The 14,986-nt window shown below is 40.1% G+C and overlaps 1 protein-coding gene across 6 annotated transcripts in view; it reads left to right on the forward strand.

Moving 5' to 3' along the window:
• Positions 1-11,463, forward strand: part of LOC135094325 (uncharacterized) — a 30,466-nt gene extending 19,003 nt beyond the window's left edge. For 2 of the 6 annotated variants that reach the window (XR_010263739.1, XM_063994323.1), the window contains exon 10: positions 10,574-11,463. Coding sequence is in view for 2 of the 6 variants with exons in the window: in XM_063994323.1 (XP_063850393.1) it covers positions 10,574-10,619 (46 nt within the window). In the remaining 4 variants the exon portion in view is untranslated. Of the gene's footprint in view, positions 1-10,148; positions 10,225-10,573 lie in introns of those variants that run through there. The other 4 variants (XR_010263736.1, XR_010263738.1, XM_063994322.1 and 1 more) reach the window with 4 other exon arrangements.
• The last annotated feature ends 3,523 nt before the right edge of the window (positions 11,464-14,986 follow it).

Below are 14,986 nucleotides of genomic sequence, written 5' to 3' on the forward strand. Positions count from 1 at the left end.
GTAGGCAGGTTATATATATATATATATATATATATATATATATATATATATATATATATATATATATATATATATATATATATATATATATATATATATATATATATATATATATATATATATATATATATTCGTAGGAGTAGGCAGTAGGCAGGTTATATATATATATATATATATATATATATATATATATATATATATATATATATATATATATATATATATATATATATATATATATATATATATATATATATATATATATATATATATATATATATATATATATATATATATATATATATATATATATATATTCGTAGGAGTAGACAGTAGACACCTGCCGAAACGATAATTACTCCCAGTGAGGTGTGCAGCACTGTTCAGGGGGTGCTATGAACTTATCATTAAACCCAGCTGTGACATCACTGAACGTTTCCCTTTGTGTCTCACAACACAAGGGGGCAGTCACAGCCTGCCCTCTGAAGACAACTCTCTTCCTCCACACAAAACTACAAGCACCTAATAACACACACACCCTTCACTCAAAAATTTTAAAATCATCATGGCGACTCCTACACCGTCTGTCGACGATCCTAAGTGTCTTGACACCCCCCTCAATTTTTTCTTCATTAACTTGTGCAACATTCGCGGTCTAAGATCTAATTTTCAATCTGTAGAACACCACCTCTCCTCTTCTAAACCTCATCTTCTTTTCCTCACTGAAACTCAGGTGTCTGAGGCAACTGACAGTAGCCCCTTTTCTGTTCCCTCCTACTTTCTCTATCCTCATTTTCGATCCAAAGCTGGATGTTGCGTTTATGTGCGCAATGACTTAACCTGCTCTCGTGCCCACGCTCTTGAATCTTCCGAGTTTTCCACCATCTGGCTATGACTACAGAGTCACTCTCAAACTAAATTTATCTGTGCTGTATACCTCTCACCCAACTCCTCTGATTATAAGAAATTCTTTGACTACTTAACTTCCAAAGTGGAGCACATTCTGACCCTCTTCACTTTTACAGAGATCTCCATTCTTAGAGACTTCAATGTTCACCACCAGCTTTGGCTTTCCTCTCCTCTAACTGACCATCTTGGTGAACTACCCTACAACTTTGCTATCCTCCATGACCTAGGGCAACTCGTATTCCTGACCGTCTTGGAGATACGCCCAACATTCTTGACCTTTTCCTGACTTCTAATCCTTCTGCTTATGCTGTCACCCTTTCTTCTCCGCTGGGCTCCTCCGATCACAGTCTCATATCTTTATCTTGTCCTATCGCTCCAATCCCTCCTCAGGATCCCCCTAAGCGAAGGTGCCTCTGGCGTTTTGCCTCTGCTAGTTGGGGGGACCTGAGGAGGTATTTTGCTGATTTTCCTTGGAATGCCTACTGCTTCCATGTCAGAGACCCGTCTTTGTGTGCTGAGCGTATAACAGAGGTGATAGTGTCTGGCATGGAGGCGTACATTCCTCACTCTTTTTCTCGTCCTAAACCTTCTAAATCTTGGTTTAACACAGCTTGTTCTCGTGCTATACATGATAGAGAGGTGGCCCACAAAAGGTACTTAAACCTTCCATTACCAGAATCTTATGCACTTTATATTTCTGCCCGGAACCATGCCAAGTCAGTTCTCCAACTAGCCAAAAACTCCTTCATTAACAGAAAATGTCAAAACCTTTCAAGATCTAACTCCCCTCGTGATTTCTGGCATCTAGCCAAAAATATCTCCAATAACTTTGCTTCTTCTTCTTTCCCTCCTCTATTTCAACCAGATGGCACCACTGCTATCACATCTATTTCTAAAGCTGAACTCTTCGCTCAAACCTTTGTTAAAAACACTACCTTGGACGATTTTGGGCTTGTTCCTCCCTCTCCTCCATCCTCTGACTACTTCATGCCACGTATTAAAATTATTCGCAATGATGTTTTCCATGCCCTCGCTGGCCTAAACCCTCGGAAGGCTTATGGACCTGATGGGGTCCCCGCTATTGTTCTCGAAACTGTGCCTCCGTGCTGGCACCTTGCCTAGTCAAACTCTTTCAGCTCCCTTTCCTCTACCTTTCCTTCTTGCTGGAAGTTTGCCTACATTCAACCTGTTCCTAAAAAGGGTGACCGTTCTAATCCCTCAAACTACCGTCCTATTGCTTTAATTTCCTGCCTATCTAAAGTTTTTGAATCTATCCTCAACAGGAAGATTCTTAAACATCTGTCACTTCACAACCTTCTATCTGATCGCCAGTATGGGTTCCGTCAAGGCCGCTCGACCAGTGATCTTTTGGCTTTCCTTACTGAGTCTTGGTCATCCTCTTTTAGAGATTTTGGTGAAATTTTTGCTGTTGCCTTGGACATATCAAAAGCTTTTGATAGAGTCTGGCACAAAGCTTTGATTTCCAAACTACCCTCCTACAGTTTCTATCCTTCTCTCTGTAACTTCATCTCAAGTTTCCTTTCTGACCGTTCTATTGCAGCTGTGGTAGACGGTCACTGTTCTTCTCCTAAATCTATTAACAGTGGTGTTCCTCAGGGTTCTGTCCTGTCACCCACTCTCTTCTTATTACTCATTAATGATCTTGTAAACCAAACTTCTTGTCCTATCCACTCATACGCTGATGATACTACCATGCACTTTTTCACGTCTTTTCATAGATGTTCAACCCTTCAGGAGGTAAACATTTCACGGAGGGAAGCCACAGAACGCTTGACTTCTGATCTTTCTAAAATTTCTGATTGGGGCAGAGCAAACTTGATATTGTTCAATGCTTCAAAAACTCAATTCCTTCATCTGTCAACTCGACACAATTTTCCAGACAACTATCCCCTCTTCGTCAATGACACTCAACTGTCCCCCTCTTCTACACTGAACATCCTCGGTCTGTCTTTTACTTATAATCTGAACTGGAAACTTCAAATCTCATCTCTAGCTAAAACAGCTTCTATGAAGTTAGGTGTTCTGAGACGTCTCCGCCAGTTTTTCTCACCCCCCCCAGCTGCTAACTCTGTACAAGGGCCTTATCCGTCCATGCATGGAGTATGCTTCACATGTCTGGGGGGGTTCCACTCATACTGCTCTTCTAGACAGGGTGGAATCAAAAGCTTTTCGTCTCATCAACTCCTCTCCTCTAACTGACTGTCTTCAGCCTCTCTCTCACCGCCGCAATGTTGTATATCTAGCTGTCTTCTACCGCTATTTTCATGCTAACTGCTCTTCTGATCTTGCTAACTGCATGCCTCCCCTCCTTTCGCGGCCTCGCTGCACAAGACTTTCTTCTTTCTCTCACCCCTATTCTGTCCACCTCTCTAACGCAAGAGTTAACCAGTATTCTTAATCATTCATCCCTTTCTCTGGTAAACTCTGGAACTCCCTGCCTGCTTCTGTATTTCCACCTTCCTAAGACTTGAATTCCTTCAAGAAGGAGGTTTCAAGACACTTATTCATCAATTTTTGACCACTGCTTTGACCCTTTTATGGGACTTGTATTTCAATGGGCATTTTTTTTTAATAGATTTTTGTTGTATATATATATATATATATATATATATATATATATATATATATATATATATATATATATATATATATATATATATATATATATACATATATATATATATATATATATATATATATATATATATATATATATATATATATATATATATATATATATATATATATATATATATATATATATATATATATATATATATATATATATATATATACATATATATATACATATATATATATATATATATATATATATATATATATATATATATATATATATATATATATATATATATATATATATATATATATATATATATATATATATATATACATATATATATATATATATATATATATATATATATATATATATATATATATATATATATATATATATATATATATATATATATTTATATATATATATATATATATATATATATATATATATATATATACGTATATATATATATATATATATATATATATATATATATATATATATATATATATATATATATATATACGTATATATATATATATATATATATATATATATATATATATATATATATATATATATATATATATATATATATATATACGTATATATATATATATATATATATATATATATATATATATATATATATATATATATATATATATATATATATATATATATATATATATATATATATATATATATATATATATATATATATATATATATATATATATATATATATATATATATATATATATATATATATATATATATATATATATATATATATATATATATATATATATATATATATATATATATATATATATATATATATATATATATATATATATATATATATATATATATATATATATATATATATATATATATATATATATATATATATATATATATATATATATATATATATATATATATATATATATATATATATATATATATATATATATATATATATATATATATATATATATATATATATATATATATATATATATATATATATATATATATATATATATATATATATATATATATATATATATTTTTTTTTTTTATGTAGGAAGGGTACTGGCCAAGGGCAACAAAAATCTAATAAAAAAAAATGCCCACTGAAATGCCAGTCCCATTAAAGGGTCAAAGCAGTGATCAAAAATTGGTGGATAAGTGTCTTGAAACCTCCCTCTTGAAGGAATTCAAGTCATAGGAAGGTGGAAATATAGAGCAGGCAGGGAGTTCCAGAGTTTACCAGAGAAAGGAATGAATGATTGAGAATACTGGTTAACTCTTGCATTAGAGAGGTGGACAGAATAGGGATGAGAGAAAAAAGAAAGTCTTGTGCAGCGAGGCCGCGAGAGGAGGGGAGGCATGCAATTAGCAAATTCAGAAGAGCAGTTAACATGAAAATAGCGGTAGAAGACAACTAGAGATGCAACTTTGCGGCGGTGAGAGAGGCTGAAGACAGTCTGTTAGAGGAGAGGAGTTGATGAGACGAAAAGCTTTTGATTCCACCCTGTCTAGAAGAGCGATATGAATGGAACCCCCCTCAGACATGTGAAGCATACTCTATACATGGACGGATAAGGCCCTTGTACAGAGTTAGCAGCCGGGTGGGGGGGGGGTAGTGAGAAAACTGGTGGATATGAATCAGAACGCATAATTTCATAGAAGCTGTTTTAAGTAGAGATGAGATGTGAAGTTTCCAGTTCAGATTATAAGTAAAGGACAGACCGAATATGTTCAGTGTAAAAGAGGGGGGCAGTTGAGTGTCATTGAAGAAGAGGGGAGAGTTGTCTGGAAGGTTGTGTCGAGTTGATAGATGGAGGAATTGAGTTTTTGAGGCATTGAACAATACCAAGTTTGCTCTGCCCTAATCAAAAATTTTAGAGAGATCAAAAGTCAGGCGTTCTGTGGTTTCCCTGCGTGAACTGTTTATTTCCTTAGTGTATTTTCAGCTGTATATAGTTACATGTGAGTGTGGGTCTGTCTCTCTCTCTCTCTCTCTCTCTCTCTCTCTCTCTCTCTCTCTCTCTCTCTCTGTCAGGTTTCATAGGAAAGCCAAAAAAGGTCAAATTCTTATTCCATTTATAATTATTTGAGCATTGCATTGCTGAGCGTGATCAAATAACCATCTTGGCAACATCTGTGCGAATAAAAAGCTGCGTGAGTCGACAAAACGCTTCTCTCTACACGTTGTTCAGTGCGGCGGCTGAGTGTTTTAACCCTCTGGCCGTTTGGCAGGCCGTTTGGCAGGGCTGTGGCCGAGAGGCTGCCAGGTCGCCCATTGGAGTGGACGTCCTCCTAGTATACAGAGTCCCTGATTTAACACAGTTCGGTGTGAGGACACCTAGTCCCACCATTAGCATCTACGGACGTGTTAGCCTTACCTGCAGCGTTGGTGGTTTCTCCCAGACAGAAAGCATGTCTGAGGAGATGATATTTAAGACGGTAACGAGGAGAATGGAGCAAGAGGCTGAGAGGGAGAGAAAATTAAGAAGGATTGAATTGGAAGCTGAGGAGAGGAGATTGAAGACGGAGGAGGTTAGAGAAGCTAGAAGACTTGAGGCCGAGGATATGGCAAGGCTTCTTGAAGCAGAAAAGGAGAAGGAGAAGGCGAGAATGTATGAAAACGAAATTTAGATTCTTGGGGCAGAAAGAGAAAAGAAGAAGCTGAGAAGAATAGGATGTTTGAGTTAGAGAAGACGCAAATAGAAGTTAATTCACCTTATGGCTTGAGGAGAGGAGGAGTGAAAGAGAATAAAGCTGAAATCCAGATGCTGAGGAGTTTGAAATTGATATCCGAGTTTGATGAGAAGGTAACCGATTGGTTTTGGAGATCTGAGAAAAAAGCCTCAGAATTTGATTGGCTTCAGGAGAGATGGGTTGGCCTGGTAGCTAATGTGTTGAAGGGCAAGGCACTGGAAGTTTATGATAGGATGTCAATTGAGGATTTGGAAGACTACGAGGAGTTTAAGGCTGACATCCTAAGAGCTTCTGAGCTGCAGCCAGAGGCTTACAGAATGCAGTTTCATGGAGGAAAAAAGAGGCCCAGTGACTACTACCTTGAATGTGCTCGATATCCGAAAGAGACGTTTGAAAAATGGATTGCTAGCGAGCAGGCCACCTCTCACCGTAAGTTAAAGGAACTCACGGTAATAGAGCAATGTGGCCGAGAAGGAGTTAGTACCGCTGCTCAGGGAGAAGAGGTTCAAAAGCCTGAAGGAGGCAGCTATATGGGCTGACAATCATGTGTTGGCACACCGTCATGCATCCCGCCACGGGGGTACGGGAGTTAAACCGACTGGGGAGAAGTGGTTCGGAGGCAGAAGGGGTGGTAGTGTTGGCCGCACAGAAAATCCCTGCCACAGTGGTGGGTTTGGGAATAAGTCTGTGCCCAGGAATTCATGTAACAGCAGGCCTCCTTTTGACTCAAAGGAGGGCAACGAGGAGTATGGTGCATAGTACCCCTAAATTTAATAACCAGCCCACCTATTACCACTGCAAAACGACTGGGCACTTCCGGTTCAATTGGCTCATGTTCATCACGCCCTCTGTCCCTAAGCGTCCCCAGAAGCCAGTGGCTTTGCTGGTCTGGCCAGACTAGAGTAAGGGGGAAGTATTTGAATCCCCATACTGTCCGGCCGGAGAAAAGACAGAGGGTGTTGCTCCCATTTCAACAGTTCGTACTCTGCCTGAGAGTGGTCTGGATTAGACTGGTGCCATCCCTTTTTGTGCCAGGGTCTGTAGAGACTGCCAAGAGTGGTGTATCATGTCACAGTGTTGCGTGAGACGGCAACCCAACAATCTTTTTGCCGGAATATTACAGGGAGGAAGGTAGCCTCCGGGAAGATAGTGTTGTGTCGGGCATCAATGCTGTCGAGAAATTTGCCGCTACTAATGTGAGGCTGACTTGTCCGCTGGTGATCACAGAGGCGCAAATGGCCGTGGCGGAGGACTTGCCAGTGTTTGGGGTTGATTTCCCTTTGGGAAATGATCTGACAGGAGGAAGAGTTTGGATACAGCCCCAATCTGCAAACCCCATCCGCAATGTGGAGGCTGCTGAGGTACCTGACTCTGTTAATGTTATCACCCGCTCCATGGCAAGGAGGGTGAAGTCCTGTGCAGCTCCTAGGATCGACTGCCATAAAGCAGGGACACCGAGAGAGGAGTGCGGGGGGGACGTAAATGCCGCAGTGGGGCAGTGTCCAGAGGCCTCTCCTACTATTGGCGAGAGTTTAAGACGATTCAGAGTCGGACTCGTCCTTTGAGTCATGGTGCTGGGGCCGACTGTGACAAAACAAAGCCACCAATGGGCGCACCTGACTTGAACAGGGATGTTGCTGAGGGTGAGGTTGAAGTGTTGGATTTGGAAAATCTATTTGCTGGTTTACCTCACTAGACAGAGGACCCCGGAGGTGGCGCTCAAGTAGAGTTGCCACCTGATGTGGAGGCTGTGGGTGCTGGTACACAGTCCGGGACTTAGCCTGGTGTACTGGGGGTCACTGCCGAGGGCGCGGATGTTCCCAGCTCAGCGAGGGAGATGGGAGTTTCCTCACCTGCGGAGTGCCCCGGAGGCGGGGAACAGGCTGTTCCCTTGCCAGGTGTAGACCCGACGGGTGATGGCCCCTGTAGTGGCTTGCCCATGTTAGCCGCTGAGTCGGCCGTCGGTCAAATATTTGGAAAGGATGTTTCCCCCATCCGGCCTGTGGCGCCGGATGGGGACTAGGGTGTCGGCCTTTCTTCTGTCGCCTAACCCTGTTGTACCGAAGAACATTAATGAGATTGAGCCCGATGAGCTCGTAGATGAGCAAGAAGGGGATGAAGAGTTGGCCCCATGTTTTGCTAAGCTGGTTGAAGGTAGCAAGAAGGTGGAAGCTAAGGAAGAGTTCGTGCTATGGAAGAAAATTTTGTATTGTCGGTGGAGAGGAGTTGATGGAGGTGAATTACTCCAAGTGGAAGTGCCGTCTAAGTTCAGAGAAGCATTCGTGCTGATGGCACATGAGGGCCCGATGGCGGGTCACCTCGGAATTACAAAAACCGAGAATGCGGAAGAATTTTTGGCGGTCCAGTATGACGGGTAGTGTTGCTATCATACTTAAGTCCTGCCACACCTGTCAGATGATGGGCAAGCCTAATCAAGTGCCACCTGTAGCATCTCTTCACCCTATCCCAGTTGTTGATCCTCCCTTCACCAGAATACGTATTGATATTGTGGGTCCTCTCCCCCTTCTAGAGCACTATAATGTGGACTAAAATGGATGTCACCACAAGGCACCCAGAATTCATTCCACTCAGGAGTACTTATTCCACGGTGGTGCTAAAAGCTTTACTCAATTTTTTTTCACACATTTTGGACTGCCTTCCGAGGACCAGTCTGATCAAGGGGCCAACTTTACTTCCAAATTATTTGCGCAGACCATGACTGAGTGGGGGATTAGGCACATCCTGTCCAGTGTCTACCAATCCCAGTCACGAAGGCTTTTGGAGAAGCACCATCAGACTTTAAAAACCAGCGTGTGAACAGAGGGTTCGATGATGAGTGTGCACATCAGGTAACACTTCATTCTGATTCAACTGACCCTCAGTGCTCCTCAAGCTTCACTACACACACACCTTCTTACAGACTGAAACTTCGTTCCCACTCTGAAGTTTAATAATTCAGTCTCATTATCCTGTATATATGTATATGTGTATATTTCTCTTACTTATATGTGTTGTGTATATATATATATATATATATATATATATATATATATATATATATATATATATATATATATATATATATATATATATATATATATATATATATATATATATATATATATATATATATATATATATATATATATATATATATATATATATATATATATATATATATATATATATATATATATATATATATATATATATATATATATATTTGTGATATACTTCATTTCACATAAATAGAGCCGTACGCATAGCTAGACATCAGTCCAGAGTTGGGTCAGTCCAGAGGGAGAGCACATCAGTTCATCAGTCGGTCCACAGAGAGTTAGTGTCAGTCAGAAAGAGAGTCAGTCCAGACAGAGCACATTAGCAGCGTCACGTCCGTCATAACCTGTGTCTCGGCATCACGCGCGTACATTCTGTCCATTATTAAGTCAAGAAGAAAATTTCGTGTTCTTTTACTCGCACATTCAACCATAATCCAAACCATTACCCACGAATTCCTCGCTAACAACAATATCCACGTTACCAACAATATCCAGCTACTACCAGGTCCTCCAGAGTAATCACCACCATACCAAGAACCTCATCTGATACAGTGGTGGCAAACAATCTAACCAAGACAGTAGTGACAACGGAATGACAAAAATAGATTCTTGCCACTCCATTTCCACTACTGTCTTAGTTAGATTGTTTACCACCATTGTATCAGATGAGATTCTTAGTATATATATATATATATATATATATATATATATATATATATATATATATATATATATATATATATATATATATATATATATATATATATATATATATATATATATATATATATATATATATATATATATATATATATATATATATATATATATATATCCCACAGGCAGGGGAACGGGCCTGCGTTTAACAGCGGGGAAAGAAGACCCTGTTGAGCTTGACTCTAGTCTGATATAATGAAGGTATATATTGTACGTCCTTTAATACAATATTACTTTTAGCAGAGGTTCTCAAACTTTTTGCTTAGTGACGCACTAATGATATACCTTGGAATGGCGGCGCACCAACTCTGCAGTCACGTGTAATATATACCTGTCCATGAAAATTACGCTACTCACTTGGGGAGTAGTTGCGGTGCACTTCTGTGTCACGGCGCAAAGTTTGGGAATCACTGACTGTTATTATTATTATTATTATTATTATTATTATTATTATTATTATTATTATTATTATTATTATTTATTATCATTGTTATTATTATTATTATTATTACCTGCAGCTGCTGGTACTATCGTAAGTTATTTTCAACAGGGACAGACGGATTGGTGCCATCCTAGTGCAGCGCTTCTTGTCTTGAAGGGTCATCACGTCACTTTGCTTCTGACCATGTGTTTACTAGACGAGTAATGCTGGTCAGTCTCACACCACAACGACGCCATGGCTCATATCTGACTGTTCCCTCATTGCGCTAATCTGACTTTGATATTATTTATGATCAAACTTACTCGCTTATATAATTGTCTTTCAGCTTGTATTTATTTATTTTTTCGTTAGTAATTCTCATGGAATAACGCGCAATGATGTTTCCAGCCCCATGCTGTCGTTGAAGACTAGAGACAAGTAGCTGCCTCTCCACTCTTCTTTGTACTTCAGATTCATCACCTCATAGATGGAGAGACTGATAGACATATGTTTACTTATCATAATTCATAGGTGAAAAATACTGCTGCAGAAAATTCACTGTACAAAGTTTGATTTGAGTACCATAGTTAATATCCAAACGGACAAAATCTTTCATTGTTTATGTTCAGTCTCTTGCAAATATGTATAATTTTACGTCTTGAGAAGTGTTTCTGGGTTGTGACATAATGTTGTAGTTTCAAAATAGTGAAGTAGCTAGATGGTTTTCAGCATTTCGAAAATTGATATTGATTTGTCATAGATGGCTTGCGGTCAGCAGAAATATGTACAATGATTCCCTGCCTTTTCCGTAAGTTAGAAGCAAAATAGATGAATAAAATAAAAAAAAAGTAAATACATAATTTTAGCAAGAGACGCTGAAACTGGATGCTCTCTCTTTGGTAATATGAATAAAGTTTGTATGTGCCTATGTATTTACTACAGAAACGTGTGTGTGTGTGTGTGTGTGTGTGTGTGTTGATACTCTCTGTCAAGATAATGTTTTTATTAGATAAATTTACAACTTATAAATTTACGTTTATTTTGTCATAAAATATAACTTTATTAAGCATCCCGGCAACTCTACTCCCCCTCGGCCAGTAAGAGCAGCTCCTCTCTCTGCCTTCTGGCCAATCAGGGAACCATTTCTCGGCCCGCTTTTTTAAACGTTGGTGTTAGTAAATCCCAACACCAAACCCCACGTCGTATCTCCTCTTACTAACTTTGCAAATACGTTTTTTTTTTTTTTTTTTTAACTCGGGGAAAGAGACATGGCGTGGTGTTAAGAGAACCCAACACCAACACACAGGTTGGCAGCTCTGAAGTGTCTCATGTGCCTGCCAAAGCGATTAGCTGATAAATACATTACAGTTTTCTTGCTTAAATAGTCTACATCTAATATATATATATATATATATATATATATATATATATATATATATATATATATATATATATATATATATATATATATATATATATATATATATATTAAAATTTTTCTATTTGTAGTTGGGACTGCACATTCTCTAATCTGTAGTGGTTGGAGTGTACAGGCAGGTGAGAGCCTTTCCTCAGAGAGGCATGTGAACGGATTTTGACGGTCTCTGGAAACAACTCTGGGAGGCCTCACCTCCTCAGCTTGACGCACAAAATCAAGGAGTTCTAGATATGCTGCAAATGTATGCAATGAAATAATTGTTTTCAAGCGTTTTCAAAACTATACTAGCAATGTTTTTTTTTTTTTTTTTAGGTGCCAGCTACTATAGTTAGTTCGAAATCAGGTTACGGATCTTTGTGTTTGTGATGTGGGGGGTAAATATCACCTGCCCTGTAACCCTCCAGGTGGCGGTCGAAGCTGAGTTTGGAGTCAACCTCCTCCCCCAGGATGTTGATGGAGTCCTTAATGGCAAGGGTGTCTTCTCCAAACCATCAGCTTGGCGTCCTTCCGTGAACGTGAGATGACCAAGGCCAGGGTCTTTTCGGCAGCAAACTTGACTTGCCACCGTTTGCCCCAGACCATGATATCATCAAGGTGGCGGTTGCTGTAAGTTGCCGGAGAAGATCGTCCACATAGACGTTTCGCAGGACTGGCCCCACCAGGGAGCCCTGTGGCACTGATACTTCCACTGGCAGGGACTGTGATGCCTGTTGATTGACGACCACTTGCAGGGTCTTTCCTTGCAGGTAGTTCCCTAAAAGCAACAGATTACCTTGGATGCTTTTTGCACGAAGGTTTTCCAGCAGGCCTCCGTGCCACACCCCATCGAAGGCACCCGCGATGTCCAGGGCTACAAGAGTAGTGTTCTGTTCTCCATCGAAGTAGTCTGCCAGCGTCTTTTCTGAAGTATCAGCAAGTCGGAGGTGGACCATCCAGGTTTGAACCCAAACTGTTGGTCCGAGAAGAGGAAATTTGCTTCAAGGTGATGACAGATTACCTCAGCCACAATCCTCTCGAACTGTTTCCCCACCACTGGCAGCAGGGATATGGGTCTAAAGTTTTTTTGGGTCAGACCTGGAATTCTTGTGGACAGGAACCACCTCCTTTCACACTGAGGGCCAGATATTTTCTTGGAAGCAAGCTGAGAAGACTGTGGTGAGAGGAACTGCCACCTCCTGGCTGGGCTGGCATTAAAAAAAAAAAAGTTTTTTTTTTCAATTTTTTTATTTTACATATCAAAATCTAATTCTATATCATATTGATAATTACAGTCTATATATGAATACCTGGCTGCGATAACGGACCAGGCTCCAAAAGTAAACAAACAAGTAAATTGCATTTACAGGTAAGCACACTGCGAGCGTCGGTCGTTCACTACCGCTTTAATTTTCCAGACCAGTGCGTCCCATACAGTGTGTGTGCAGCTGTGTGCTGTATCTTCTTAAACCACATTTTCTTGGCTTTTGTATGATATACTTGTGATTTCGTTACGTTGAATTAAAGAGTTATAAAATGAGAAATAATAGTGTGTTAAGCAGGAAACATTTTTAGATTTTGAAACTTTCACATGGTCCAGTCAACCTTTGAACAAAAAAATCTATTGACATGTAGCATCTCTTAATAATTCATTAAGAACAGACTCAGACTCCATAGTAAAACACTCAATGACAATAATTTTAGTACTTCCTGCTGGCTCAGTTGCGCTGTCTCAGCGCTGCTCTCTCTAGGAGTTTGGGGTTGGCGGGATGAGAGAGAGAGAGAGAGAGAGAGAGAGAGAGAGAGAGAGAGAGAGAGAGATATGGGCGACGCTGCCAGAACTACGATAATTTCTATTTCCCTTCGTCTCTCTCTCTCTCTCTCTCTCTCTCTCTCTCTCTCTCTCTCTCTCTCTCTCTCTCTCATTCTTCGTCCAGGCACATCGGTGGTCGGACGTTCCTTTGTGCTGTGGTTGCCACACCAACACTCAATAGTTACTGGCTTGCTTCGTCCTTTGCTATACACGGCAGGCCTCCTGCTGCTACGTCAGGGCTTTGTGCCATGGCGTACTCTTATCCAGCCTTATTTAATGTACTTGAGGAGGACCTTGCTATTAGTGGGGTCGAGGAAGTGTGGCCTCATTTGTCTGAGGATGGAGGAACGAGGCAGTTATCATCCGCAGTCGTTCTAGCTCCACTTCTACCTCATGAGAACAGCTGTGATCTTCCGACCACCTCCTCTGCCTCCATCTCCAAGCGTACGATAGACGACGCCAACACCAGTGGGGATGACAAGACGCCGACCAGTAAGTCCTCACTGGTCCTAGTGATGGTGCTCCCGCGGCTAACGACTTCCCGCCTTTGTTACCGCCCAGCACGTCTTCACCCCATCTGCTCGACTCTTACCTCCTCCTATTCACCCTGCTCACTTTCGCCTGCCTGCTTTTGCACCCGGAACAGACTACGTCAAGCTAGTCTTTCTTGACAATCCAGGTGTGGACATAAAACTTCGCTGGCTAACGATGGTTAGTCGCCATTTTTGCCTGGACAGTACTCCGAGGTTAAAATGTCAGCAGTGACCTCTCGCTCTGTCTACATCGCGCGGAAGCGTCAGGATACTGTGCAGTGTTGTGGCTGGGGAGTATTTGAAACTTCAGGTGGAAGATTCTCCTGTGCGGCCTAGGGAATTCCCCAGGTACCTCATTACCCGTTATCGTGTTGGGGTCGACTCGTCACTCAGCAAGGAGTTGCCGGGTGTTTACAGTGCCTGCCGCTTCCATCAAAACGGTCAGCCACTCAACAGGATTGTGGTTACCTGGAGTTTCCAGGAGCCTCCTCCGTCGTCCGTGTCCTTCAATTTTTTTTACCGTGTCTGCCGCCATGTGAAGTTCAGTCTATGTCAGGTGACAGTCCAACGTGCTTTCGGTGCTGGAATTTAAGGCACATTTCCAGATACTGCTCGGCTGCAGAGAAGTGTGCCTGGTGCTCTGGCCCTCACGACTCTCGTTCTTGCGAGAGAGAGAGAGAGAGAGAGAGAGAGAGAGAGAGAGAGAGAGAGAGAGAGAGAGAGGTTGTGAATGTGTTTGACTGCGAGTGTGTGTGTGTGTGTGTGTGTGTGTGTGAACAATA

The sequence above is a fragment of the Scylla paramamosain genome, chromosome 45 (assembly GCF_035594125.1).
Source record: "Scylla paramamosain isolate STU-SP2022 chromosome 45, ASM3559412v1, whole genome shotgun sequence".
Classification (NCBI taxonomy): domain Eukaryota; kingdom Metazoa; phylum Arthropoda; class Malacostraca; order Decapoda; family Portunidae; genus Scylla; species Scylla paramamosain.